Here is a 27,891-nt window from a genome sequence, read left to right as displayed (position 1 = left end):
AGACCATAACATATAGGAGTAGAATTAGGCCATTTAGCCCATCGAGTCTGCTCTGCCATTTCATCACGGCTGATCCAATTTTCCTCTCAGCCCCGATCTCCTGCCTTCCCCCTGTATCCCTTCATGCCCCGACCCATCAATAATCTATCAACCTCTGCCTTAAATATACATAAATACTCAGTCTCCACAGCTGCCTGTGGCAAAGAATTCCACAGACTCCACATTCTCTAGCTAAAGAAATTCCTCCCCGTCTCCCTGAAAGTAGTGCACAGGTTAATAGGGTGGTAAAGAAGATGGCAAAGGCACGCTTTCCTTTATTAGTTAAGCCATAGAGTTTACGAGTCTGGAAGTTGTGTTGCAGCTGTATAAAACTCTGGTTAGGCTGCATCTGGGAGTACTGCATTCTGTTCTAGTCATCCCATTATAGGAAAGATGAGGAGGCTATAGGTGCAGAAGAGATTTACCAGGATTCAAACTGGATTAGAGGGCATGTGTTAAAGAAGAGGTTAGATAAACCAGGGTTGTTTTCTCTAATGTGGTGGAGGCTGAGGAAGTTTGTAAGATTATGAGAGGCAATAATCGAGTAGCCAGACAATATTTTTTCCAGGCTGGAAATATATCACACTACAGCACATGTATTTAAGGTGAGAGAGGATACGTTCAAAGGAGATGTGCGAGGCAAGTTTCCTTTTACACAGAGAGTGACGGAAAAAGGTGCTAGGGATGGTGATGGAGGCAGATACGATGGAGACATTTAAGATGCTTTTAAAAAGGCATGTGAACATTCAGAGACTGCAGAGATATGGACCATATGTGCAGGCAAAAGAGATTTGGTGTCATTAGCTTAATTATTTTGGCTCAACACTGAGGGTCAAAGAGCTTGTTCCCATACTGTGCTGCATCATTCTGTGTACTATTAAGTTCCTTGGCAACACCAGCTTAAAGAATATGGCGAACCATAGGAACATGAAAGAGTTAGACAGGTTTTTTTTAGAGTGGAGAGTTAGTGGTGCGACAGAATTCAACACAATGAAATATGAAACACTATAAATTCTTTAGCAGGCTGGAGAAATAAAAGGAAGCAGAGATGAGACTAAAGACCAAATAGACCATAAAGAAGCTTTAAATGTGAATTTGGTCAAGTTTGGTTTTGCAAGCAATTCTGAGGGGAAAAGAACATCAAAGATTTCTTAAAATGATACCACAGAACAAAAGGTTGTTTAAAGAGAATCTTGAAGAACTACAACCAATTTCACAGGACTTGGCTTGGTTGCTTTTGGGCCAAACAGCAGTTAACAGATTTATGATGATTTCACAAACTTGAGAGGGTGAGTAATGAAATTTTGTTTCCATTGATTAGTGAATGGGTAACTGACTCAAGAGTTGGAGTTAGAGATTGCCAACAGTGGTCAGTTTCCACGTTGAATTTCTGAGTAACTCTGTCATTATGTGTAAAAGTACAGAGAGGAAATTTAAAAGCAACGTTTTCAAACCTGGAAGTACATTGAAATCGAGACAGAACACTGTGCAATTTTGAAGGAGGAACTGAGGAGATGGCCACATATAAGAGCAGGGAAACAGAATTAAAAATAACACACTCAGCAACAACACTGAACTAAGTTTTTGGCCTGGAATAGAATTCTAAAGCCCACCATACATACAGTCGAACTAAGAAATTGTCCATAGTCAAGCCAGACCTGATGGAAAGAGATCTAGAATGCTAAAAAGCAAAAAGAAAGCAGTTTAGGGAAGTTACTGGAGTAAGGAAAGAGAACTGTGTCAGAAAACAAAAGACTTCAAGAACAAAAAGCAAACAAAATTGTTAACAAGACATGTGTGATCACAGTACAGAAAAATTTAAGATGCTCCACTGAAGTCAGATGAATTAATGACAGATGTACAGTAATATCATCACTACTATAGAGACATAGCAAAGAGATTGAGTCTGGAAGCTGAATTTTCAAGGAAAATTGAAGTTTAAAAAGGAGAGACAATAAAGGGAAAGGAGGTGGTCAGCATGTGGGATTGAGGTGAGGGGATCATTCTTCACACAGGCAGTGGTGAACCAGTGGACACCAGGAGGCGGGGAAAGCCAATTCACTAAGTATAATTAAGAAAGAGTTAAGTGCATTTCTAGACCTAAAAGATATCAAAAGATAGGAGGAGAGTATTGATATGGAATTCAGATAAATTTTCAGCCATGATTGTATGGAATGGTGGAACAAGGATCAAACAGCTGAATGTCCTTTCCCAGCTCCTGATTTCTATTTCCACATGCTAGCAATGCGCATTACACTGTGTTTCTGATGTTCACATCTACCTTTGAGACACTGTACCACATACAGCTGCTACCGCATCACGTACTTCACACTTGTGGCCAAACGCAAATTTCTGTTCCAATTTTTTCTTATTTTGATCTCCGTTACTGAAGATTAATTGCCAATAGCTTTTGCTGCCGATAAATAAAATTAATCTATTTATGCACCATGAAAAGAATGGTTAACAATGGATTTACATGTGTACCTATCTCAGCCAATAGTACCAATACAAAGTCAGGAGAAATTTTTAAAATATAATGCAGCATAGAATTAATTTAATAAATATGTATTGAATGCATTACGCTAAATTGTCCGACTGTTCATCAAATGATGGTATCTATGGTTAACAGAAACGAACAAGCAACACACTTAAAAATAAACAGCAACTATTTAAACGTTAATGGATTAGACAACTTTTCACCCCAGTATACTCACATCAAATCATTTAGAATTTTGACTAATGGAGACGAAGAAAGGGTTTGGAAATTATGAAATAAGAGCATTGTTTTTTGAAGATTAATTGCACCCAATACAATTTCCAGGCTGCTGCTCTTTCAAGAAAATAAATCTGATGCTTTAATTAATGAGTGGAAGAAATGCTGCTTTTTAACCTTAGTGGAGATTATTATTACCATATAATACTATCAACAGGTAAACATTTATGGTTAAGGTTACATATTCGACAGGGTTTTTGCTGATATTCATACCTATTGTGATACAGGTGCAGATTTTGTCTCCCTGTACACAGCCGCCGATGACATTACTTCACGAAGATTCTGTGAGGAAGGGTGTGTGTACACAAGCCAGAATTCAAAGGAGTCCACACCACAGACATGCTAAGAATAAATCTTTTAAGTGCTCTGTTTCTAGCCTCTGTTGTGAATGTGTGTGGGGAATCCCATGGGGAGTAATATTATTAGGCACAGGGCCACCAGCTGTCTTACCGCCCAGACATTGACACAGCGATGCACTGTGCAGTGCTCCAGCTAAAAGTGGGAAGCTTCCTTGAGATTTAGATTTTGCAGTGAGATTTGCCGTGCCTCGCAGGATGCTCTACAACCATGCTTCTTACCTTCGTGGGAGTGGGAAAACCAGATCTGTGACGTCGCTGTGTGGGGACTTCGAAATGCGGGCTCTGAGGGGGAAGACGTGGGTCCCGCAGGATGAGCAGATGCTGACCCCAAACTGCTGGCTAGGAAACTTCCCATGAATGTGGCTGATGAGTTTCCCATCAGTGCGTTGCCTGATGCGTCCAAAGAAAAGAGAAACAGCAATAAGGTTAGTTCCCCTGTTCACCATACACTCTCTTTTCCTACAAACCCTCTATCATAAGCAAACTTTTATGTTGCTGCTCTCCCAGTGAGTTGGTCACACAGAAGCATCACGAGGCTGGCTCGAGGGATTCGCTACAAGCCAGCCAGGGTGGGACACAAAAACTGAAAAACCAAAATAAAAGGAGAGACGAAGGAAAGGGTTTTTTAAAGAGACTATTAGATAGGTACATAGAGTTTAGGAAAATAAAGGGTGATGCGGTGGGGAAATTCTAGGCAGCTTCTAGATTAGGTTACACGGTCAGCATATCATTGTGGGCTGAAGGGCCTGTAAATTTTCTAAGTTCTAAAAGATTGGAAGTACTCAGCTGGTCAAGTAGCATCTGCAGAGAAACCGTTCCGATCAATGACCTTTCTTATAAAAGTCTGATTTAATGCCACTCCCTTGAAACATTAACTCAGTGTTTCTCACCATAGATGCTGCCTGATCTGCTGTGTATTTCTAACATATACTGTTCATATCGAAAGCCAGACTGATCGCTAGCACATATAATTCATTACCATTTCATTTAATTATCGAATCACCATTCTGTATGCCACAGAAAAAAAGCTGCTTCATTATTTGATCTGAGCCCAAAATTCTGGGATGGAAACCAATTCTCTGCACTGCCAGTTGAAGTGAATTGGACACTGAATATGGTCGAGAGTAGAAAACCATCCATGTCTGGGCACAGATTTACATTCTCATTCGGAGCAACCAAAAATGGGTCAAAGTGGTTAGGCTTGTACAGTGTGGTTGGGGTCAGGTTAAACATGGGGCAGGCAGAAAGGAGCTTTGCTTTGCATGTGTTTGGGTCCAATCTGAATGTCATGAGAGCTTGTTGTCTGATAGCAACAAATTTCATTCCTTCACACTAATCTCCCTCTTTTTCCAAGAGTATGTTGGTCTTGGGCCTCGGGGGAAAAAAAACATTCAAATAATGCATGAGCTAAGATAGAATTGAGGGTAAAAGGCAGCACTCTGTGAGTTAATCAACAAAATCAGACTCTATTTCAAAGCTTGAATTTCCAGCATCTGCAGAATTCCTGTTGTTCTCTATTTCAAAGGCTGGAGTTCATGGCCCTCCCTGGCTACAGACACATCCAGGTTGGACAACAGAACTGCCCAGATGTTTCCACTAGACCAGGGTTTCCCAACTTGGGGTCCATGGACCCCTTGCTTAATGGTATTGGTCCATGGCATTAAAAAAAAGGTTGGGAACCTTTTAAGAGACTTTTGGAGAGGTAATGGAGCTTAGTAAAATAGAGGGCTATAGGTAAGCCCAGTATTTCTAAGGTAGGGACATGTTCGGCACAACTCTGTAGGCCAAAGGGCCCGTATTGTGCTGTAGGTTTTCTATGTTTCTATGAACCCCGACTCTAGACCATGTTTGACACAGACCCTCAACCCAGCCACAAGACTGTGAATACAGACATCCCAAAGCTGGATATTTTTGGCCTTTAAAATGTTTGCCAATATAGCTAAATGGAAATCATATACTTAAAAACTGGAGGGAATTTGACCGGCACTCCTCTTTCTTTATATCAGAAGAGGCTCCTCCAGAGTTTATTTAACTGTTTTGAAGAGGCTGGTGGACTAGGGCTGAGTTTGGCTTCTCTACTGATCCTAGATACACTCATGTAATTATCAAAGGAGATTTTTTGGATATGTGCACTGCAAACAATGGTGTTGTCGGTTAAATAATATATTTAAGTATCTCTCTTGAAAGCCAATGAATAACCATGCAGTATTTACAAATACAGGAAGAAACATATGGAAAAAAAACAGCCGCCCCCTATTCCGCCAGAATAAAAGATCTTTTACCTCAGAATTACTTCCCTGTATAAGCTCCAAATGCTTCAATTCCCTTAAGGTACCAACAAATTATGGTGTCTACTGTATCTTTAATTTATTCCATATCTGAGTCTCTCAGCTTTCTTGGGTAGCAAGTTCCAAAGATTCACTGCCCTCTGCCTCAGTCCTGATTGGCTGACCTTTGCTGTAAGACTTGCAGTGCTTGGTTCAGGACAGGCAAGCTGAGGATACGTCACTCCTGCATCCGCCCTGTCAAGTCTGGTAGGAACTGTACATGCGTTCCACACCTTTCATGCACATCTCAGAAATGAGAACCAGAAAACTGCAGGTGGTAGATGTGTGAAAACAAAAGAAGGGAGAATAAAGAAAAGGACTGCTGGCATCTGTACATGATAAACTTTCGAACTGGTTCCATTGACTAATAGTCAATGGTACTCACAGACATGGGAAAATAGTTTCTGGGATTATCCAGCCCCAACACATCATTATCAATATGCACCCTCACCATGGGACGTGTGTAGGTTCAAGACTGACAATGATAACATATTTAAGGGGTGTTCCATTGCTCAAGGTGCTATCCTTCAGATAACCAAGGCAATTTTGAAGAAAAGACTCACATATTTAAAGAGTAGCTGCCAACAAACTTCCAAACGACTTTATAGAGCCCCTTACAGCCCTTTGAGCCACACCACCCAGCAAACCCCGTCCAATTTAACACTAGCCTAATCACGAGGCATTTTACAATGACCAATTAACCGACCAACCAGTATATCTCTGGACTGCGGGAGGAAACCCGAGCACCTGAAGGAAACCCACGGAGTTACGGGGAGAATGCACAAACTCGATACAGACAGCAGCAGGAATTGAACCTGGGTTGACGGTATTGTAAAGCATTGTGCTAGCCAACCACTATGCTACCGTGCCAACCTCTATTTACGGAGACGACCTCATCTTTTATAGTTCAGTCCCTCAACAACTGAGAGACAGAAGCCAATTCTGTTGGTTATGCTGATCTAAACAACACCAGAAAAAGTCTCCTGCTCTTCCATTCTATGGGAGCATTTTATTCAGCGTCACCTCTAATCTGAAAGTTGCCTTTTGGACACACAGAGTTCTTCCAGCACTAAGTTTCAGCTGGGAATATGTGCTAGAGTGGGAATTGGACACGGAATCCTGTGACAGAGATCAGAACACTGCAATGAGTCAATGACTTTTCTAGTTCCTGACTGAAAAATCTTTCTCCCAAACCAGCTCTGCTGAAAGCAGGTCAACTGGTAATGCACGCCAATGTTGCATGTGAGACATTAATCAGTTATCATATCTGTGATATCACAAGGCTGATTTATTGGTTGCAACATAGTTTTGGTAATTATCACACTGTAATCAGGCACCTGATAGAATCACACTCTTCAATGCATTTTTACAATGGGAAATGACAAATAGGAAAGGATAAAAAATGAAAATAAATCTTCTTTAAGAAATTATTTTCAGGAAAGCGTTTCCCTTCACCAACAGATTTCTGAAACCATGAACGTTACCTCACTATTCCTCTTTTGCACTATTTATTTTACGTTTAATGTAACTTATAGTAATTTTTAAGATCTTGCACTATACTGCTGCCACAAAACTAATTTCACAGCATATGTGGATGATAATAACCCTAATTCTGATTCTGAGGTCGTATCGCAAGGCACTACGGCAGCAGACACTACATGGTTAATGGACAGAATGAAGTGTAGCTGGTATCATATGTCCTACTTTTGCTGGCATCATTTCAGCCTGGATACACAGGGGAAGAATGTGTTTTGCTAGATTCAGACGTCCATTCTTTAAGTGGCCTCGGGCTAAACTTGTACTCTAAAATGCATCAGCCAGCTTTTACAACCATGCAATATTTTAAGAATGTTCGTGGGAAGTTTGCCTTTGGGCCCCCAGCAGAACCTCTTTGTATCTAGCATTTGTCAGACAGTATCTTCTCTATGCAAAGAGGCTGAGTAGGCGCTAACACGCCAAATGCTTTTATGGAAAAAAATTTAAGCAATTATCATTTCACTGCAAGACTTCAAGTGATTATAAATGAGAAAGAGGGTCAGCGGGTACAAGGCATGAAGGAATTTAATTCCGCCAGTTCATAAGGGCTTTCGGTAGAATGCAAATGCTGAAGAACTGTGCATTGGTCCTTTACTGTCTGCTGGCACTGTACTGGCACGCTCCATTCTCTGTCTGGGTTAGAGCAAGCCACAGAAATAAAATGGTGATATGGAGCCAGGCCATGGGGAGGAATGTGTGACATCACTGTAAGTCTCTCAAACGAAGGAACATAACCACAGACAAATGGCCTTGGCACTGACTTAAGTGCTAAAGACACAGAACTGCAGAATGGTCACAGTATGGAAGGAGGCTATTCAAGCTATCCAGCCTATCCCACTATCCAGCTTGTATAAAATTTACCTGCCCCATTCTTCCGTTGCACCGACCACTCTGCAAAACATCCCCTCACGGTTCACTAGGTCTTCAAGTTCTGTGTCATCTGACAAGTTGGAGATTGTTCACCCAAGTCCAAGTCATCGACATAAATGAAGAAAACCCGTGGCCTTAGTACTGACCCCCTAGGGAACGCCACTGCCTATCTCCCTCTGGTCAGAGAAACAACCTTTCGCTCTATTTCCTGTTACTTAGTTAATTTTCTATCCATGCTGGTAGAGCCCTATCTATTCCAAATCTCACCTTGGGTAGTTCAGAGCCCAAAGGTATGAACGACGGATTAGACTGAAGCTGAGGTAATTTGGTGCTCTCCTCTGACATGCACTCACCTGTCCCTCTGACTTCTTTCTCCCTTTGTCCACCTTTCCCAACTCCACCTGATTCCATCTACGTAATGCTCTGTTGCATGCTATGTTGATGCTGGGATGTGTGGCAACACTTAGGGGTTGCCTCCAGCATATCCTTAGGCTGTGTTGCTTGTTATGTATGTTTTGATGAACATCATCTCCTTGCCATCTCATTCAACTTATCACCTTCTATCCTCTGTCCCACCAATCCTCAACTCCCACTGGGTTCCATATGCCCATCATGCCTTTTCTCACTGTTACCATCAGGTAGGAGGTACAGAAGCCTGAAGGCACACACTCAGTGATTCAGGAACAGCTTCTTCCCCTCTGCCATCCGATTCCTAAATGGACATTGAACCCTCAATTTTTTTAATATACAGAATTTCTGTTCTTTACACTTTTTTAATCTATTCAATATACGTACACTGTAATTGATTTACTTATTTAACTATTATTATTATTGTTTTTATTATATTTTCCTCTTCTATATTATGTATTGCATTGTACTGCTGCTGCTAAGTTAACAAGTTCCACGTCACATGCCGCTGATAATAAGCCTGATTCTGATTCTGATTCAACCTAAAACCCAACAGCCTCTACCCCACCCACCACACCACTACCCTCCCACACTCTCGTTCTACTACGTTCTGGCAACCTTTTCTCAGTCTTCTCGGTCCTGATGCAGAGTCTCAACCTGAAATGTCCACTTATGCCTTTACCCTTCACAGAGGCTGCTTCACCCACTAGTTTCTTCCGACGTTGTGTTATTTTCATTCGTTTATTCCACTATTTTCAATCTAGGAGGAAAAGCACTTTATCAAATGCCTTTTGCAAGTCAAAATAGACCACATGGACCACATTTCCCTCATCAACGCTCTCTGCTGTTCCATCAGGAACACACACGAAATGCTGGAGGAACTCAGCAGGACAGTCGACGTTTCAGGCCAAGACCCCTCATCAGGAAACGTTGACTATTTATTATCCTCTCCAAGGATGTTGCCTGACCCATGAAGTTCCTCCAGCATTTTGCGTGTGTTTCTAGCATCTGCAGAATCTCTTGTGTTCAGGAAAAAAACTCCACCAGATTAGTTAAGACAAGATTTGCACCTGGCACAGTCTGAACAACTTCTAATTCTATACCTGGTACCTGTTTATAAAACTTTCCCCACCACCATGACTGAGTTGATTGGTCAATAGTTCTGGGTTAATTCCACCAACATTTTGTGTGATGCCTCAGTGCTGCAAGGACTCTGATTCCTAATTTCTATCAATTGCCCGCAGTCCTCCCCACAGCTGAATAACCATCCAGCACTCACAGTCTAAGCCTATATATAAAGATAGATTGGTGAACAGCTACTACTGCCACATTCAGAAGAGGAGGGATCTGCATCAATCCCAGCAGATTCGCTCTGCCATTATCTGATCCCTCTGCCTTTACCAGGCAGCTGGATGAAGGTGTTAACATAACACCTCAGTGTTAAAGCTATACCCTAAGTAGAATTCCTTGCCATAGATTTAACAAGATGCAATAATAATTGCAGTGTTAGAACACAGAAAAGTACATCACAGCAACCGACCGTTCAGCCCACAATGTTATGCCAAACTAATGACATCGAATTAAACAAATCCCTCCTGTCTGCACATGGTTTATATCTCTCCATTCTCTGCAGATTCATGTGCCTAATCTAAGACCCTCGTAAATGCCCCCATTATATCTGTCCCCACCACCAGCCCTGACAACACGCGCCAGGCACTCACCTCCTTGTAAAAAATCTCGCCCTGCACAACTCAATTTAACTTTCTCCTTCTCACCTTAAATGTGTGACCTCAAAAATTAGACATTTTGACCTTGGGGAGAAGGATACCAGCTGTCTATCTATGTCCCTCATAATTTTATAAGCTTCTATCAAGTCTCCCTTTGGTCTCTGCCACTCTAGGAAAAAGCAAGCCTAGTTTGTCTAACCGGTCCCTATAGTGTGTGCACTCTATTCCAGGCAGCATCCTGGTAAACCCATTTCTGAACCTTCCCCAAAACCCTCACATGATGGGGCAGCCCAAGGTGAGTACACTACTACAGATGCAAATGTGCTCTTACAATGTGCTTGACATCATGTGCTTAAAAATGTTACGCATATTGTAGCCTACCTGATCCAGACATCTTGGGTCATTGGGTGATGAACGACCCTTACAGCCCACCCGTTCCAAAGCTGATCAGCAAAAAGTGCCAGGGGAGGTTTTCCTCACATGCAGATGACACAAAGCTTCCCACTAAACAGTGAAACTCATCACTATCATCATGTCCCGTAGACGTATGTATGACGTGGGCACTCACAGTCCAATGACCATGACTTTTCTTGCAAAGTTTTTCTACATTGCTTTCTTCTGGACAGTGTCTTTACAAGACGGGTGACCCCAGCCATTATCAATACTCTCCAGAGATTGTCTGCCTGCTGTCAGTGGTCACCTAACCAGGACTTGTGATGTGCATGCACCATCTGTACCATCTGACCATCTACCACCTGCTCCCAAGGCTTCACATCACCCTGTCATCATCGGTGGGGGGGAGGGGGGGGGTTGCTAACCAGGTGCTACACCTTGCTCGAGGGTGACCTTCAGGCTAGCAGAGGGAAGGAGCGCCTTACAGCTCCTTTGGTAGAGACGTCTCTCTACCCTGCAACCCATTGTGAATAGTGAAACTATCCGGCTCATTAATGAAGTAATTAAGATCCTACCAAGCCTTGCTCTGTATCTTCTCATGATGGTATAGAAATCCCTGTATCCTAGCATCTCAGTGTCTTGAACATGGGCTCCATTAAATGGGTTAAGTTACACAGAGCTATTTATCAGTTCAGAACACAAAAGAACTGTGAAAGATGCATTTTAATGTAGGCAAATGTGAGGTCACCCACTGTGAACCTAAAGAAGATAGGACAGGTATTCTTTCTCTATTTACAGGATGTTTCCACAGCTGGCACGGACTTCTTTTATTGTCCATCTGTTTATTGCCCATAAGATGGTGGTGGTGAGCTGCCTTCCTGTGTCAGTAATTAAGGCATTCTTCCAGTGTTCTTGGGTAAAGATTTCCAGGATTTATACCCAGCCTAGATAATGGCACAACAAAGCATTTCTAAGACAGGCTGGTATGTAACTTGGAAAGGAACTTAGCATGTGGTTGCGATCCTTTCTGTCTGCTGCACTTGTTCTTCAGAGAGGTGCATTCAGAGGGTTTGTGAGCTGCTACTGCAGAAGCCTGGGTGAGTTGTTGCATTTCCGAAATTGAGAAAAAGAAGCAACAGTGCTGCTCCAAGCAGACGTGGGATTATGTATACAGATCAATAAAATGTCACAAAATGAGTCAGATAATAATCAATAAGGCCAAAGGGGCATGTACCTGTATGTGTGTGCACAGCAGCTGAAACTTCAGTTAGCCTCCGGATGGACTGTCGTGTGCGATTCTGGGCACCACATTTTGAGAAGAATATGTTGGTCTTGGAAGGAGTGTAAAACCCCGTGATATACAGATTTCAAGGGTTAAACTAAATAGACAGGAAGATTGTATTCCCTGGAACTTGGAAGGATTGGGGGTGATTTGAATTAATTATTTGATATTTAGTGGGGATTGGCTCTCTTTAAACCACAACTGTGCCCGATGCTCATGAGGGCTGAGGGAGACACGTCTATGTGACCATCGTTTCTCTGGTTGGACCTGGTGTCATAAACTTAAACTTAACAATAAGGAATGTGGTTAGGAAACAGTTCAAAGTAAATTTATTATCAAACTACATATATGTCAACGTACACAACCCTGAGATTCATTTCCTTGTGAGCACACTCAGTAAATCTAAGAACCATAATAGAGTCAATGAAACACTGCATTCAACAGGGCATTAGAATAACCAATGTACAAAAGGCAACAAACTATACAAATACAAAAGAAAGAAAGAAAAACTACATACATACATCAGTGAATAAATAAATAAGCAGTAAATATCAACAACACCAGATGAAGTGCCCTTGAAAGTGAGTCTATAGGCTGTGGGAATAGTTCAGTGATAGGGCAAGTGAATTGAGTGAAGTTATCCCCACTAGTTCAAAAGCCAAGCAATTCTAGAAATCTTGAAATCTCTTCTCAAGTCAATACTTCATACTGCATTAATCATTCATGTTAAACCTGAAACAGATAGCTATTTTATTAGTGGAAAGTACTAACTCAGGAAAGAAATGGTATATGGAATATAACATTCACAGATCTCTCTGGATGGCAGATTATAAGACCACAAGACAGCCCCATTCTCTTGTATTTTCCCCGTAACCTTTGATGCCCTTACTAATCAAGAACGTATCAGCCCCTGCTCTAATATACCCAGAACAGGCTTCAGGACTTAAACGGCTCTTTCCTCTCCTCATGTTTGCATATTCTTTTCTGGCTCTGGTAAAGATGGGTCCCACTCATGGGAGTCAGTCCAAGTTGGCAACAACATTTCAAGGTTCATCACACTGAGTACTGGTGCCCCCCCCCCCCCGGGGCTGTGTGCTCAACCTACTGCTGTTCACACTGCTGACTCACGACTGCACTGCCAGATCCAGCTCAAACCACATCATCAAGTTCGCTGATGATACCAACAGTGGGTGGAGTCATCATCAACAATGTGATATGTTAGCATAAAGAGAGGAGGTAGGAGAGCCTTGTCAAATTGTGTGAGAACAACAACCTGAGTCTCAACATGGACAAGACAAAAGAGATGTTTATGGACTTCAGGCCAGGTTGACCACATGGCCCTACTGTGGAGACAGTCAAGAACACAAAGTTCCTTAGTGCGCACATAACGGACAATTTAACCTACACCCACAACACTTCCTCGTTAGTCAAGATGGAACAGCAGCGTCTGCACCTTCTGAGGAGATTGAGGCATTCAAGGCTACCCCCCCCCCCATTCTAACAAGTTTCTACTGGGGCACCATCAAAGATGTCCTGTCTGGCTGCATCATTGTGTAGCAAAGAAGCTGCAAGGCATCCGACTGCAAAATCAATGGATGACAGTAAAAACTGCCGAGAGGATCACTGGGGTCTCACTCCCCCGCCCCCATTTGTGACATTTACCAGGAGCAATATATTCGAAGGGCCCAAAGCATTTTTGAGGGTCTATACCATCCTTCCCACAATCTCTTTGACTCACTACCATCAGGAAGGAGGTACAGGAGCATCAGGACTAGGACTGACATTCTCGGTAACAGCTTCTTCCGTCAGGCTGAAACTAATGAATACCCTGAGACCACCGAGATCTTGTCACTAGGACAATGAGCTGTTTACTGTTTTTCTGTGCTGCGCATTACATGCATTTTGAATTATACTTTATTAACATCTTTGTGGTATTATTTTGTTTTCTGTGCTGCATGTGATATATGTTTTGGGGGTGCAATGAGGTCCGGAGGAACGCTGTTTCGTTCGGTTGCATTTACGTACAGTTAGATGGCAATATACTGGAATTTGAACTTGAACTTGATTTATAAAGAATCCTTATAAGTTCAAAAGGGAATTTAAAAAAGCCAAACCTGAACGGAACACAGCCGAATATCTTGGAACAGAGCTGAATTGGTTTTCATGCCATTCTGAGTTTGCAGTTCAATTTGACACTTGTCCCTAACACTGTCACAACAAAGTGTAAAATGACACCCTGAGGTTTCCTGCTGCTGGCAGTTCTGATATTTCCTCATACTTGACAACAGCAGTCACATTATCTCTTTCAGGACTAAATGTAGCACCGAGCTTATCATTAGCAAGGCCGCTGAGGGCTTGCCTTGCATTTTTAAATTATGTCCTCCGCTTTGCTATACCAGGTTTCAGTGCTGTCATTCTGCACGACTATTCTATGTGTGAACTTGGGCAGAGGGCGGTGACTGGGCTATCCCACTTTGGAAGCCCTGGCACTCACTCCTCTGCTTGACCAACTTTCATCGAAGAGCAGGATGCACCGTGATTCGTCAGCTTCCAGCAACCACTACTGACTTGTTGTTGGTGGCACTGAGGTTAGCCTTAACAAATCCACCTCTCAACCCCACCTCCTTCCCTTCCCCACCCCGCCACTATACCAGCTGACTGCAGACTCATGACGAAATGTGAAACTTCTACGACCTGCGTAAGCTCAGTACTGGACCAGACCCAGTGGAACCATTGGGGGGGGAGCAAGTCCTGTGACACTGTTCCATCAGTCCACCATTAACTGTGATCCATATTTCTGTTCAGAGCAAATTAAATGTGACAAAATCTATTGTAATATTCGGTAAATAATTAATTTCTGACTACCTCTAATTACCTTCCCATTGGGAATTTCTCTCTGCACAATACTCTCTGGCTGCTTCGATGACTTCTTTTTGCTGCCTTTATCCATGCTTTCAAGTGTGAGAACTCAGATACCCTTTATCTATCCCACTATTTCAACCCGTTTCTTTGTTCTTGTGCCACTGGCTTTACGCAGCAATATTCCTTTGCCCAACCTGTTTATGTACGTCCTAAGTTCATGACCTTCATTGCCTCTCATTTGTTTCAAAGTCCCTCGGAGCTGAAGGTTACATTGCTTATAGCTGTCACCAGCCATCCATGTCCATGGAAGCATTAATCCTTTTAATTGCCTCAGTATTCCTACTATCTGGATCTCCCGTGTCTCACCATCATTTTGGTCTGCCTCTCGGGCTCCAGCGCCTATGAACAGCAGCTTGCCTTGCAGACTGATTGGCAGAGTCCATATCAAGTGGCTTAGCGTTGGATGTTTTGATGTCAAATGCTCGAGCTGATGATTTAATTACTTACATCAGCTATTACAGCCCCGCATCTGAACTGCTTTCTCTGAAGTTCTTTAGAGAAGGTACGAAAAAAGAGAAAGGGTGCCCCAGTGGGATATGAAATGGGAAATTCTCACCTAGCTGCTAATACTAATACTTATTATCAAAGTATGTATACTTTATAAAACCTTGACATTTGTCTTCTTACAGTCAGCTACAAAACAAAGAAACCCAATAGAACCCACTAAAACAAAAGAAGACGTCAAACACCCAGCATGCAGAGAAAAAAAAACTGCGCAAACAATAAAAGTAAGCAAATAGCATTCAGAACTGAAGTTCACTCCAGTGAGTTCACACTGTGATTGATCATTGCAGGTGACGGCCACAGTCCGGAGCAGAGATGAGTAAACCTTGCAGAGTAACGAGTTGGAGTGCAGCGCAGAGACCAGTAAATCTTGCGGAGCAACGATTTGAACTGGCCCGTGCCTTGCCTCTGCCTCCGACACCCTGTCTCTTTCAATCTAGCCCAACGCTTAAATCGTCCAGGCCTTGCTTTTGGACCCGGAGCCTGCTGCTTCGATACACTCTCGGGCTGGTGCCCCGCCACCTCAGTTCGACCCATACCCAACTTTTCCAATCGCTTAAGTCGATTGGAACTACTGAAACTAGATCAGGTGATCAGTTTTGAAGGCGCTGCCCCTGCAGTCATATCCTCAACCCAGTTTCTCTCGGAAACAGGAGTGCAATGGTCATTTATTAATGCTTTCCAATATATCCACTACAGTGGTACAACATCATTTATACGATCTGAAGAGAAACCAGAGTATTTATTTTGGGCTAATAAGGAGACTGCATAAAACATCAGCTCAAAATTCGAGGTTCAAATTTATTTATCACGTGTACAGCGGAACATACAGTTAAAGGCATCATTTGCATTGGCCATCCCGTAAGTGTCACCATATATTCTGCCGCCAACCTTTTGCTAAGCAAAGTTCTTTTAAAATATAATTCTCCCAAGGACATTTTAGAATCTGACTCTGATAATTACTGAAGTTTAGATATTTACAACCTTAATCCATGTGAACATGACATTTATAGACGCCGGGAAATGTTGCTCCCCCCAGGTTGTGTGTTTTGGTGCCAAATGCAATTATAGTCTACTTACTTAAAGTGGACACTTAATTCTATGGTACTTTCTCTGGAGAAGTACATTCAAAAATAAAAGAAACTATGCAAATGTTTATCTATAGATTTTGTTTGCCTGATATGTTCACTGTCTGTAAAAGTCCATTTACTGTTTTCATTTTGCAGTAAATGTATAGATGGAAATGTAATTGCATTGCAGATGGTCAATTGCTATTAAATCAAAAACCTATTTAGTCATAATAAAATATATGTAGAGAGCACAAAATTCATTGCATAAAATGTAATTTGATTATTTAACCAAATGTCAATGATGTGATATTAATCAACTCAACATTATTTCCTAAAGGAACTATAATGGAAAACCTGCCAATATTATCAAAGAACCATGTTCAGTTCTTAAACCACCGTGTCCATTCATTACAACATGCAGCCACTGTAAAACATCACAAAAGCTTTGAATCTACAAAAAATAATTGCCACCACTTTGTTGTTATCATTCCCCATTAGGAATTATGCCTGATTTTTGATGAAAATGGAGCCTAGAACAGTACTTGAGAATCCTCTGTCACAGCTACAAGGCCATATTTTAAATTGTGTGATTTAAAAAAGTCTGCAATTTATTACCACTAAATTAGAAGTATAATAGAATAATTTACAACAAAGATATTTGAGACCAAGACTCAAGGCTTTTGCAAGTCTGCACGACCTTTGAACTCTGCCTACTAATGCTGTGCACTGTACTGTACAGTCAGAAAGTAATGACTGCACTATAATGAAAGGGCTTAATGCTGAACGGTAAAATGGTAAACATCATTGGCATTTCATTGTGTACAAGCTATGAGTGACGATAGTGCCATGTAAAAGTAAAGGTCAATGGTTTTTACCATTTCACTATTTAATGCAAAATGCTTTTTCGTTAAATTGAATATGTGCTTGAACTAGCTATGGATATTCAGGTTAGACAAGCTCCTAATTATTTTAGTTAAAGGGAAAGATTAACAACAAAGGAATTAAGATCTTCCGAATAGTGTAGAGAACTCCAAAACTGAATAAAATTTTTTTCGGTGTATTCTTGTTACTGTTATTTAGGCTCCTCATTATTTTAAGCCAATTTCTAAAGCCAGGTCTTCTTCATATACCTGACACACAATATCCCAAAATACGGACTACGGAAAGGAAAGCAGCAAGCCTCAGGAATTCCAGGCTTCCCCGAATCAATGCCATTTGTTGGCTTGAATTAAAGAGTAGCCTTCTGCTTTAAGTGTGATACTTCCAGTTTTATGCAAAGAAATGCTAATCATTTCATTTTTATAATTGAAGACACAAAGATAAATAAAAGCACAAAGATTTTGGTTATTTCAAAGTTCAAAGTAAATCTATTGTCAAAATACATATACGTCACCATATACAACAGTGAGACTGATTTACTTGCATATAATCATAGTAAATGCAAGAAGCACAAGATCACACCTAACAGGATGAACAACTAATGTGCAAAAACAACCAAACTGTGTAAATACGAAAAGAAACAGATAAAAATAAAGAATAACAGAAATAGGTAATTAGCTAGATACATAGATAGATTGATAGATAAATAAGCAAGAATGAAAAATCGAGATGAAAAATCCTTAAAAACGAGTCCGTAAGTTGTGGGAAAAGTTCAGTGATGGGGCGAGTAAAGTTATCCCCTCTGGTTTAAGAGCCTGATAGTTGAGGGATAATAACTGTTCCTGAACCTGGTGGTGTGAGTGCTGAGGCTCCTGTACCTTCTTTCTGATGGCAGCAGCAAGAAGAGAGCCTGGCCTGGATGGTGGGGGTCTTTGATGACAGACGCGGCTTTCCTGCGACGCTGCTCCGCGAGGATGTGCTCAGTGGTGGAGAGAGCTTTACCTGTGATAAGACTGAGCCGTATCCACCACTTTTCCATAAAACGGCATTGGTGTTTGCATATAAGGCCATGATTAAAATAGTCAATATACTCTCCAGCACACACCTATAGAAGATTGCCAAAGTTTTAGATGACATGGTGAATCTTCGCAAACTTCCAAGAAAGTATGAAGAGCTGCCATGCTTTCCCTGTAATGGCACTTGTGTGCTGGACCCAGAACAGATCCTCTGAAATGAAAACAGTAAGAAATTTAAAGTTGCTGCCCTCTCCACTTCTGATCCGACTGACGAGGACTTGCGTATGGACCTCCTGAAGTCAATGAAGTCTCCTTAGTCCTGCTGACGTTGAGTGAGAGGCTGTTGTTGTGGCACCACTCAGCCAGATTTTCAGTCTCCCTTCTAAATACTAATTCATCACCACCTTAATTCAGTCGACGACAGTGGTGTCATCAGCAAACTTAAATACGGCACTGGAGCTGTGCTTAGCCACACAGTCATAAGTACAAGGTGAGTCAAGCAGATGGCTAAGCACACAGCCTTGTGATACACCTGTGCTGAAGGAGGAGCTGGAGAAGATGCTGTTGCCAATCCAAACTGACTGGGGTCTGCAAGTGAAGAAATCGAGGATCTAGTTGCACAAGGAGGTACTGAGGCCTAAGAGCTTATTGATTAGTTTTGAAGGGATGATAATATTTAACGCTGATGTTTGCATCTTCGCTGTCCGGATGTTCCAGGATTGAGTGAAGAGCCATTGAAATGGCATCTGCTGTTGAACTGCTGTGATGGTACGCAAATTGGAGTGGATCCAAGTCGCCTCTCAGACAGAAGTTGATACGTTTCATCATCAACCTCTCAAAGGACCTTATCACAGTGGACGTACGTGCTACTGGACGATAGTCACTGAGCCAGGTGACCACGTTCTTCTTGGGCACCGGTATAAATGAGGCCTGCCTGAAGCAGCTGGGTACCTCCGACTGCCAAAGCGAGAGGTTAAAAATATCAGTGAACACGCCAGTCAGTTAATCAGCACAGATCTTTAGTATTCAGCCAGGTACCCTGTCTGGACTGGACGCTTTCCTCCTGCAGAATGCTCTCACATTGGCCTCAGAGACTGAAATCACAGGGTCATCGGGGACTACGGGAGTTTGCCAACGTGCCTCCATGATTTGACTGCCAAAGCGCATTGCGCTCATCTCGGAGCGAAGCCCTGATTTCACCTATATTGCTTGGTTTCACTTTGTAGAAGGTGACAGCGATCAAACCCTGCCACCAGCTGTTCAGCATCCTTCCGTGATTCAAGATTTCAGTTCTCGGTAGAGCTTTGCACGATCAATTGTCTGTCTGTGAATAGACGGCCGGTTACCAAAGGTTGGAAAGTAATCTTTTTTGTATTTCAAATGTAAAGCAATTCCCAATTTTCCCACGTACACAGCTTATAATATGAAAAATCACCGGCATCTGCACACCTCTGACTTGCCAAGTATGCTACACAAGCTCTTTGCTTCAGATCAGCAAATTATCAGTTGACAAGACCCACAACTCCTGCAGCAGCAAATCAAGTAATTAGACTCAATCCAATTGTTACAGCAGATGGTGTCAGACACACCCCACAGTGTAACACCAGATATCAGACACACCCCATGAGACTTCCAAAGCCGGGAAATTTGATCGCTCTGCACTGTTTCCTTCAGCGCTATTCCTGGAAAGGAACCTGATTACGATGGTTTATGGATCAAATCACGCCATTCTGGATACATGACTGAGTACCTCCTGTTGCAAACTGCAAAATGGATTAATTGCTTTTGTTTTCCATGTCAGGTGTGCACACGCATTGCTCTTTTATAGCCAGGAGAAGTTAGCTCATGTGATTGCAAAGTATACCTGTCTTTGGGCACGCTCAGCCCAACCAGGTTTTAATGGCACGAAGGGGGGACTCACTGAGCAGATCCCAGCTGGAGCTGAGAGTTTGACTCAGGCAGGTCTGTCTGAATGTACTCACTCAGCTGCTCCCCACACACTATCAGACCAGAGCACAAACTCACAGCTCCCATCGGAGTTCCCGCCGCACCATCCACCACCTTTCCCCCAGGTATGAATCACTCAAATTCAGTTCACATACCTACACCTCGCCTGTCCCCAGCCCAGCCACTGATCGCAACTACCAGACACGACCCGTGAGGTTACCAATGCCTTGAAGTCTGATATCCACTGGTGTCCTGCTGACTGGCATCCAATCCACGGCCTAGGATTCACAACCCTCACCCCCATCTCTCTTGGACACCCTGACTAGACCCCATCCCCTTTGCACATGAAGTGGAGGATATCACCCTGCAAGTAGCCAATCAGCTTGGACCTGAATGGTATGGCTTTGTGATCCAAAGACCATATGAATCACAACAGACACTCTCAACACCCTTTGCACGCAGTTACGAATCTCAACGCCCAGACGACTGATGCACTCCACATCTGATGAATCTCCTTGGTTTCCCGCATATTCATATGCACATGCTTTCCAACGAAGACTGGGAATGTGAACCATGGCCTTCGTTTCTCCCCTTGTCTTTTGGGCCGGAGATGACTTGGGCACCTCACAAGCTGTCCCAGTGACAGCAATTAAGTCAAATTTGGGAAGGCCTGCCAAATATGGCCAACTATCACCAGGATTTGTTTACCACTTACTGACTGTTAAAGTAATAATGATTAGTTTCATTTACAACATAACAGGGAGGTTATAAAAATAGCCAGCAAAGCTTTTCGGCTCTGCTGCTTCCTGAATTTATGGGATGATTATGGTCCTGTTTGTTCCAATTCTCATCTTCAACGTTGGGAATCAGTGATTGAAGCTACTAAGGCAGGTGGCCTGAGAATCCACAGCTCTCAAAGGAAACATGAGCTGCAACTGAGCTCCAAGAATTGGGCAACCAGACATTCACTGTTTTAACACACACAAAATGCTGGAGGAATTCAGCATCTATGGGCAACCAGACATCGGCACGGACTACAAGGGCCGAGATGGTCTGCTTCTGTGCCGTAATTGTTATATGGTTATATGGAAATGAAAAAAAATGACATTGCAGGCCAAGATGCTTCCGAATCAGAATCAGGTTTGTTACTGTGTCACGAAATTTGTTAACTTAGCAGCAACAGTTCAATGCAATACATAATATAGAAAAAAAAGAAGTAAAATTAAATAAATAAGTAAATCAATTACCCTATATGTATATTGAATTGATTAATATGTATCTTGAATAGATTCATAAGATTCGGTTCAAAACATCAACTCTTTATTCCTTTCCATAGATGCTGCCTGACCTGCTGAGTTCCTCCAGCGTTTTGTGTGTGCTACTTGGGATCTCCAGCATCTGCACAACCTCTTGTGCTTATTATTACTTCATTGGAGAGGGGAGATTGCCTTTTGATTGCAGGTGGGATCGCTCTGTTACAGAGAGGAGAGACTGCCTTTTGATCACAGGTGGGATCGCTCTGCTACAGAGAGAAGAGACTGCCTTTTGATCGCAGGTGGGATCGCTCTGCTACAGAGAGGAGAGACTACCCTGGTGAGATCACTGTATTCCAGACAGAGAAAGACCTGTCCCTGGGCCCGGACAATGCTACCTAGGTTTACTGCATTTTGGATATGGACTTGGCTGAAAGACCTTTTTTCAGTCTTTTAGTTTTCTATATTCTGTGTTTTTTGCCCGAATTTCCTCATTTTTTTTGTGTGCGTGGGAGGGGGATTTAGGGATGGGTGGGGGGGTTTGTTGTCGATGTGCCTGGTCCGTTTTTGTTCATTTTTGTCCGGGGAGGAGGGATTTGGGGGTTGATGATCGTACTGCCATTCTTTTTTTTTTAACTTTTCTTTCTTGGTTTCATGGCTATCCGGAGAACAAGAATTTCAGAGTTGTGTACTTGAATAATAAAATGAACTTCCTTCTCTAACGCTAAACTCCACTTTGACATTATACACACACACACACACACGCACACACACACACAATTCATTCCAAGTTGGAGGAGCAGGTTTCACCTTACCGATGCCACCTCGGTTCTGTGCCTGCCTTACCCAGTGACGGATTTCTTCCGAGACTTATAAAAAATCAATATTATTTGACTGAGGTTAGCTCTGCGGTTTGAAAACAAGGCCGGAAAGGGATTCCCCCTCCCCAAAATCAACGGCGTACAGTTCATTCGTCCTGATTTGTGGACTTTGCTATAAATAAACAAAAGAATATGCCTCAACTCTCAGGGTAAACAATGGAAGATAAGCAGTGGGAGCAGACGCTGCACAACAAATGGCAAGTTACCAAGCACAGTCAATCCTTTCATTGTTCCCAATGGGAGAAGGGCCATGTGCTGTTCCAGAACCAGTTAGCAGTACAGACAAAACTGCTTTCTCTTCCACTGCATTTTGGACTCTCTCTGCGGCTAGAAATTCTACATCATGTGAAAATGTACAAAACCCAAGAGCTGCAAGGGGACCCAGACATTACCAGCAGGAGCACACAGAGCACAGTGATACTTCAACACACACAAAACGCTGGAGGAACTCAGCAGGCCAGGCAGCATCTATGGAAAAGAGTACAGTTGACATTTTGGGCTGAATCCCTTCAGCAGGACTGTTACGGACTGCTACCCTTCCTGCCGAAGGGTTTCAGCCCGAAACGTCGACTGTACCCTTTTCCATAGATGCTGCCTGGCCTGCTGAGTTCCTCCAGCATTTTGCGTGTGTTAATCGGATTTCCAGCATCTGAAGATTTTCTCTTGTTTGAGAGCGTTACTTCAGCCTGGATAATGTGCCTGGTATTTGGATAGAAATAATGATTCAGAGACCTTGGTGTACAACATTTCTGGAGATGCACACCAATTTGCTCAACTTAGCTGGACAACATGCCGCCAAGGCTGGAGTCTTAAGTATTAGGCAGGCAAGGTAATGGACAGCCCATTCCTCCCGGCTTTCAACTGGACATTGCCACAGCAGACGTAAAAACCCAGGGAGAGAAGCAGAGTGCTTGCTCATTCCCTACCCCCGCCTCCAGAAAATACCCACAAAGCCCCACCTGCAACATGTTGAGAAATCTTGGCCTGTCTTTGGACACATACCGTCTTCTATAACCTACTACTCAGCAACTGTGCAGGAAAGCTCTGTCACTTTAAGGAGCTCACCTTTCTTTCCTCAGAGCCCGTTTATGTGATCTAATTCCATTCTGCTTCCACATCGCTTTCTCCAGGTTCAATGTTACAACAACAATGTCAAATATGTGTTGCATGTAAGTTTTCAAAGATTCAAGATTCAAAAAACTTTATTGTCATTCTAACCGTACATTAGCTTTGCAGGGCAGAATGAGACAGCGTTTCTCAGGGGCAGTGCAATCATAACGTAACAAACGCAACATTAAATAATAAACATAACAATAAATAGTAAAACACAACAGCCACATGTCAGTTAAAATCAAGTTATAAGTGTCCAGTGCAAGTTAAAAGTGTCCAAAGCAGAGTCAGGTAGAGCAGCTATTTAGCAGTCTGACCGCCTGTGGGAGGAAGCTGTTTAGTAGCCTTGTGGTTTTAGTTTTGATGCTCCTGTAACGTTTGCCTGACGGCAGAAGAACAAACAGTTCATGGAGAGGGTGTGAGGGGTCTTTAATGATGTACCGTGTCTTCTGGAGGCATCAACTCTGAAAGAGGTCTTGGACAGAAGGTAGGGAGACCCCAATAACCTTCTCTGCTCCCCTAACCACCCTCTGCAAGGCTGTTTTGTCGACAGCACTGCAGCTGGAGTACCAGGTTGTGATGCAAAAGGTCAGCACACTCTCACCCACGCCTCTGTAGAATGTAGTTAAGATGTTAGTGGGGAGTGATGCTTGTTTAAGCTTCCTCAGAAAGTGCAGTCTCTGCTGGGCCCGTTTCACAATCCCAGTGGTGCTCCTGGACCAGGTGAGATTGTCCGAGATCTGCTCCCCAAGGAACTTGATGTTTTCCCCTCTCTCCACTGTGGAGCCGCTGATGCTGAAGTGGATGGCATTTATATTTATTCAGTGCTATCCATGTGCAGATCGTCGGTCACTCACAAGCACCTGGTTCACAATCACCTTATGTACTTCACACACTAACTCTTGAACGCATTTCTTGATCAATTTAATACCTCATTTCAACTCTACTACACACAGAAAGCACGTGACAGTGTTTCTAGTTTGAACTATTTTCAGTTGACAGTGACCGATACAATGGATAAACACTGTTGTTACATTTATAACAGAGAAAAATCATTCAAGAACTTTGGATACAGGCTTGAAAACTATGTGCTGAATTGTGTCAGTTTACGAGATACTTCTTCTACAACAAAACACTAAGGTAGATCACGCCTTCATATTACTTACTCTTTTCTCCAGCAGTGCAGGTGTCAAATCCTGTGAATTTTATGCATTTGTACTCATTTAATTGCACAAGCTACACCTTTGAACTTGGACGATAAAGAAACAGCAATTATCTGCTATCTGTTTTGTCAGGTTTCGGCTGAGAAATGATTGCTCACTATTCAGAGCTCATTTCCATCCAAGAAAACTGACCCCGGCTGTCAGCAATGCCTAGATGATGTCAGCCCGGCGTATGACACAGAATGCTGCCAGGAAAAGACAGGTAAGCTTTATTTCCTTCAGAAGAGCAATACCCTAATTTGCTGGATTGTCTTTAAAACGGTTGAAGTATTTGAATTGCCTTTGTCTTGCAATGGCTTTAAGAGAGAAGAAAACTGGGAATAAGCAGAGAACACTCAGCTCCTTCGTCCTGTGTACCCTCAGTGACCTGTCCCACTCAGCAGGCGGCTTCCCAAATACCTTTCACCAAGATTGCAATCCTATAACTATGCAAAATATTTTTATGCAAAATAAATGTTTTCACTTGAAAGTTTATCTAACATAAATTCAACACTAACGATTTACAGGAAGTCGTGAGTCATGGCTGCACATGATGATGGGGGTGAAGATCCACACAGCAACAGTTTTAATAAAACAACGTGGCTGTCAAGCTGGCATATTTTCGTTAAAATTTACAAAATCGAACATTTGTTATTGGCAAAAGGATGGGTTCTCCCTCTCCACAATGAGTTTTAACCTGGTAAACAGAGGCAAATGACTGTTCTTTTAAGCAATGCAATCACTGCCTTCATCTATTTAGGCTCAATGAGAAGCTATATCTCAGAGATCAAAGGTTGCTGACTCCTGCTCCAGGATTCAGTTATTGTGAATGCATATCAGAGTTACAAGATGACTTACTGAATCTTTGTCAAATACCAAAAGGCCAAGAACATCTGAATTTAAAGGTTCAGCCAGGAAAAGAACTGTCAACATTTCAAGTTGAAATCCTGTATCAGGGCACTAAATTAGTTAGTCGTTGAGGAGCATTTGCCGGTTACGCTGAAGAAATGCTACTAATTTTTTAAAAAGCTATTATTCCGGTGTTTCTATATCTACCAGTGGCAAACCTGCACGGAAGTGGAATCTCATTTATCAGCAAACTCTATGGGCTCTTCTCAATCTCCTGGTAAGTCATGTCTTGAGCCTCATGACCCGTGAGGTTGAGTGGCAATCTACCAATCTATCCATCAGGTGTAACACCACAACCACAAACCAATGGTGAAATCTTCCACCATAAACATGAAACAATCCTCAGGTTGTTGTGTAGACAAACTCAATTGTTTTCACTCTTTAACTCGATGTGGGTACCTGCTCTAAATGCCTAACCATAATTGCTTTTGAACTGAGAGTACATCTCTGACCATTTTAGATGGTAGTTATGAGTCAACTATATTATTGACAAAAGTCACGTATAAGCCAATCACCACGGCAGATCTCCTTCAGCGAAGGATTTTAGTGAACCAGATGGGGTTTACAATAATCCTGTCGTTTTATACTCACTTCTACTGATACTAGTTTATAATGCCAGAATTTATTTAATTAACTGAATTTAAATTCCCATCTGTCACGGTGGGATTTGAACCCTGTCTCCAGATCATCAATCCTAGTCTCTGGATTATAAATCTATTAACATCACTGTAGCCTTTGAGTTCTATATTTTATGTACATACTTAGAAAAACAAGCAGGGTAGAATAGACATATTCAAGCACCAGAAGTACTGTATCCTTGACTACTGAATTGTCCCTTCATTACAAACCTGAACCGCTTTGTGGAAGATCTGAATTCTTCTTATCAATAATGAGACTGATTTTGGCAAGCAATTACACCACTTCTTTTTCCTGAGCAGATGATAATTTCAAAGCTTTCTGTGTGCTGTTAAAAGATTTTTCAATACTTCTGATGGTATCAACTTCCAGTTCTGCAGAACTCTTCCCTCCAAAGGACTAGAGGAAACCTCAAGAATATCAAGTCTGAGATAAGAGGCTCCACCATTGCAGACAGTGTTCAAGAACAAATGTCTCATCTTCATGACTGCGCTTCTGGGGATCAGATCTGCAGTGATGCAGTCATAATCCTGAGGTACAGGGAGGAGGTACAGCTTCTTCCCCTCTGCCATCAGATTTATGAATGGTCATTAACCCATGAACACTAATTCAATATTTTTCCTCTATACATTTCTTATTGTAATTTGAAGTACATTTTACATATTGTACTGTACTGCTGCTGAAAGTAAAAAAAAAATCAGGTTTAGATGTCAGTGATAACAATCCCGATTATGATTCTGCAGATCCTCTCTCCTGTACATCAGTAGCAACCAAGAGCCTGAGGAAACTTGTAGTCCTGCATTTAGCAGTGACCACAATCCGGGTGCCACCACTGGTGCCTGAACCTCCAGCAATGCCCAACCACACAACAATAACCAATCACTGCAAGAGGGCACAGCAAATGTGCAAAATGAAACACAGGACCAAAACACGATCCTCATGTTCCAGAGGCTCGGGGGAGGAGGGGGGGAAGAAGGATTTTTGGAAGCTTTTCTCAGAGAGCTGCTCGTAGTTGCACTGTTGCCATCACTTTGAACACCCGCCCTGAACCAAAGCAATGTGCTAGGCGACCGATGTCTCAAAAAGGGTGGAATCCATCATTAAGGACCCTCACCACCCAGGCATGCCCTCTTCTCATTACTACCATCAAGGAGGAGGTACGGGAGCCTGAAAACACACACTCAACGTTTTAGGAACAATTTCTTCCCCTCTGCCATCAGATTTCTGAACCCCATAAACACTACCTCACTATTTTGCTTTCTTTTTGCACCACTATTTTATATTTCTTATTGTAACGTTCAATATTTTTTATGCATTCCGCTATACTGCAGCTGCAAAACAATAAATTTCATAACATGTCAGTGATAATAAACCCGATCCTGACTCTAATTCATTAATATATCACAAAGATTTTATTAAATCTTTCCATAAAACATAGCTGATCTCAGCAAAAGCAGTGAACTCCATACTGCAATTGATCACAACTTGTCCACACTACAGTGTAGAAGCATCCAGACTGTTGATACTGCATTCGTAACAGTCCCAGGGGATCTCTGATGAGCCCCGACATTTGCCAAGATGCTAAACCTGTTTAGTAAGTAAGAGAGGGTCATCAGTCTGGTTTAGCAGGAGTCGCCACATCTAAGACGGCAGGACAGAAACTATTCTTATCCAGCATTCACACAATTTCTAAGTATAAGTTATCAAGTTCAAACCAAAATTACTTTGCACATTCATAATTTGCGTTTCTTTATTACTAAAAGATTCAAGATTTGACTCTAATTAATATTTAATGATAGGACGATGCATATCAATGAATTTATCTGAAATGCTGAAAATTCATGATTT

General features: G+C 42.2%; 1 protein-coding gene across 5 annotated transcripts in view; it reads right to left on the bottom strand.

Moving 5' to 3' along the window:
• The window catches only part of LOC134360282 (BAH and coiled-coil domain-containing protein 1-like), a 451,521-nt gene that overhangs the window by 370,624 nt on the left and 53,006 nt on the right, over nucleotides 1-27,891 (bottom strand). For all 5 annotated transcript variants that reach the window (XR_010021300.1, XM_063074459.1, XM_063074458.1 and 2 more), the window contains exon 3: nucleotides 3,391-3,561. Coding sequence is in view for 4 of the 5 variants with exons in the window: in XM_063074459.1 (XP_062930529.1) it covers nucleotides 3,391-3,561 (171 nt within the window). In the remaining variant the exon portion in view is untranslated. The remainder of the gene's footprint in view (nucleotides 1-3,390; nucleotides 3,562-27,891) is intronic.

The sequence above is a fragment of the Mobula hypostoma genome, chromosome 22 (genome assembly GCF_963921235.1).
Source record: "Mobula hypostoma chromosome 22, sMobHyp1.1, whole genome shotgun sequence".
NCBI classification, from domain to species: domain Eukaryota; kingdom Metazoa; phylum Chordata; class Chondrichthyes; order Myliobatiformes; family Myliobatidae; genus Mobula; species Mobula hypostoma.
Note: the sequence above shows the minus strand (reverse complement) of the source record. Positions and strands in the feature narration are given on the sequence as shown.